General features: G+C 50.5%; 1 protein-coding gene across 1 annotated transcript in view; it reads right to left on the bottom strand.

The window, feature by feature from the left end:
- The window catches only part of ALLC (allantoicase), a 45,835-nt gene that overhangs the window by 31,861 nt on the left and 11,475 nt on the right, over nucleotides 1–2,499 (bottom strand). The window contains 1 exon segment of the mRNA XM_011960949.1: nucleotides 506–600. Within this exon segment, the coding sequence (XP_011816339.1) occupies nucleotides 506–595 (90 nt within the window). The 5' untranslated portion in view covers nucleotides 596–600.

Genomic DNA, 2,499 nt, shown 5'->3' on the forward strand with positions numbered 1-2,499 from the left:
CCAGAGGACCTCCGATCCGACTCGAGCCAGAGGACCTCCGATCCGACTCGAGCCAGAGGACCTCCGATCCGACTCGAGCCAGAGGACCTCCGATCTGACTCGAGCCAGAGGACATCCGATCTAACTCGAGCCAGAGGACCTCCGATCTAACTCAATCCAGAGGACCTCCGATCTAACTCGAGCCAGAGGACATCCGATCTAATTCGATCTAGAGGACCTCCAATCTAACTCGAGCTAAAGGACCATCAGCCTATCTAGAGCAGAGGACCACAGTCTGTCCTCTAGTGAAACACACAAAACCTAAGGCAGTGTTGTCCTTGCTGAGAATTGTCACCTGTTTAAGATACATTCTTTGGAAGTCTTTCTCGCTAACGGGTTTCCTTGGGCAGGCCAACCCTTCAGACTGATTCTTGTTGATTCTTGCATGAGGTTCTCTGCACTGTTCACTTGAGCCCTTAGCACAGATGCCTTAAACCCTTGTTCTGGCCATGAGAGACCCACTTACTTTTCCTCCTACGGACTCAGATGCCATGTCCGTCAGCTGGGTGAAGTCCAGAGACCGGGTCAGTCTTCCCTCCTTCGGAGCATCAGCCATGCTTCCTGGAAAGGAGAGGGCGGCTCGGTCAACCTTGGGGGCTGTGGGAGCGAGTGAGGCCCTGTCTAGGCTCCTGACGCTAAGGTTTGAGACATTCAAAAGTCAGGCAGTGACAGAACTGGACGTACTGTCAACTGGACCTGACAGGCGCCCTCTGCTCGATGAGGGTGAGCTAAAAAGGGACTTTGCATAAACACACTGAAACGGGGAAGGAATTAGAGCATGGCTTCCTTCTAAAGCATTTAAAAATAAAATATCACTAACTATACAAACCCTATCGCCACAAAATGCAAAGTTTCTTTTATTGTTTAAAAGGGAGAGATTATTTAATTTTGAAAAGAATAACTTGCTTTTAATAGTCTTTGAAGCCATTCAAAACACACGTATTGAGACCCTGGGTGGCAGGCCCTGGCTAGACCTGGGAAACAGCAAAGCCCACCCGCCCACAAGGGCACCCCCACGCGGGAACAGACGTCCACCGACGCGCAGGCCAGGCCACGCTCTGGAGCAAGCAGAGACTGAGCCACAGAGATGGGTCCAGCGAGGGAGATTCGCGGCCATGTGGCCATGGCAGATCCTAACATGGGACTTAGCCCAACTCCCCAGCACCCTCGTGTTGACGCTGAGAAAGCAGAGATTTGGAGAAATGGAAAGAGACCGTGGGGGAGCCTGGGAGAGTCTGGCCTGACCCGAGGGCCTCCCCGCCCCTAAGCCAAGAGGTGGTCTTTGTTCCTAGCCCTTTTTTCTACCCCTCATGGTGAAAGACAAAAACTACACAAAAACACCTCACTAAGAATTATATTCATTCACAAAAGAAAGAATACAAACAGTCCACGGATGTGAGAAGTCAGCTCTTCCTTGAAATTACAGGAATATAATTAATTCTAAAATAGCATTTTGCCTATGAAATGGACACTTTTTTAAAGCAAACAGGCACTTTCATAGTCCATGGTGAGGAGCATGAATGGGAACAGCCCCCCAGGGTGATTTGGTCACACTTGTGGGTGGGAAGGTGCTCCTGACATCCTGATTTGCTGGTTCTTCCCCGAGTCTTGGTGCTGAAGCCCCTGGGCTCACTGGAGTCTCCTCCTCCTGTGCCCTCATCCCCTGGTGATGTCAACCAGAGTCATGGCTCCTAAGATCATCCACACTCCAATTATCCCCAAATGCATAGCACCTTCCCGACATGAATTTTCATCTGCCAACTCAAAACATCTCCCCGTGGATGTTGAATCAAATCTCAAAGCCGACAGGTCCAAGCCTCAACTCGGGCTCTCCCTCAGCCTCTCCCATTGCAAAAACATCTCCCTGTGGATGTTGAATCAAATCTCAAAGCCAACAGGTTCAAGCCTCAGCTCTGGCTCTCCCTCAGCCTGCCCCATTGCAGTCTCCCACCTCTGGGAGGAGTAGCTCCAACCTCCTGGTCGCTCCAGCAAAAGCCTTGGCGGCACCTTCAGACCCCTTCCTCACACCCACAGTCTGTGCAGCATCCTGTCCACCTGCCCGTTGCACCCAGAACATGGAATTATCTTTTTTATTTATTTGTTTGTTTATTTATTTATTTATATTTATTTTTGAGATGGAGTCTCCCTCTGTCACCCAGGCTGGAGTGCAGTGGCGCAATCTCAGCTCAATGCAACCTCCACCTCTCGGGTTCAAGCGATTCTCTTGCCTCAGCTCCCAAGTAGCTGGGATTACAGATGCCCACCACCATGCCTGGCTAATTTTTGTTTTGGGAGTGGTTTTTTGAGACAGCATCTTGCTCTGTCATCCAGGCTGGAGAGCAGCAGCATGATCTCAGCTCACTGCAACCTCCACCTTCTGGGTTCAAGCAATTCTCCTGCCTCAGACTCCCGAGTAGCTGAGATTACAGGTGCTCACCACCATGCCTGGCTAATTTTTTT

This window comes from Colobus angolensis, unplaced genomic scaffold (assembly GCF_000951035.1).
Source record: "Colobus angolensis palliatus isolate OR3802 unplaced genomic scaffold, Cang.pa_1.0 Scaffold53, whole genome shotgun sequence".
In the NCBI taxonomy this organism is placed as follows: Eukaryota; Metazoa; Chordata; class Mammalia; order Primates; family Cercopithecidae; genus Colobus; species Colobus angolensis.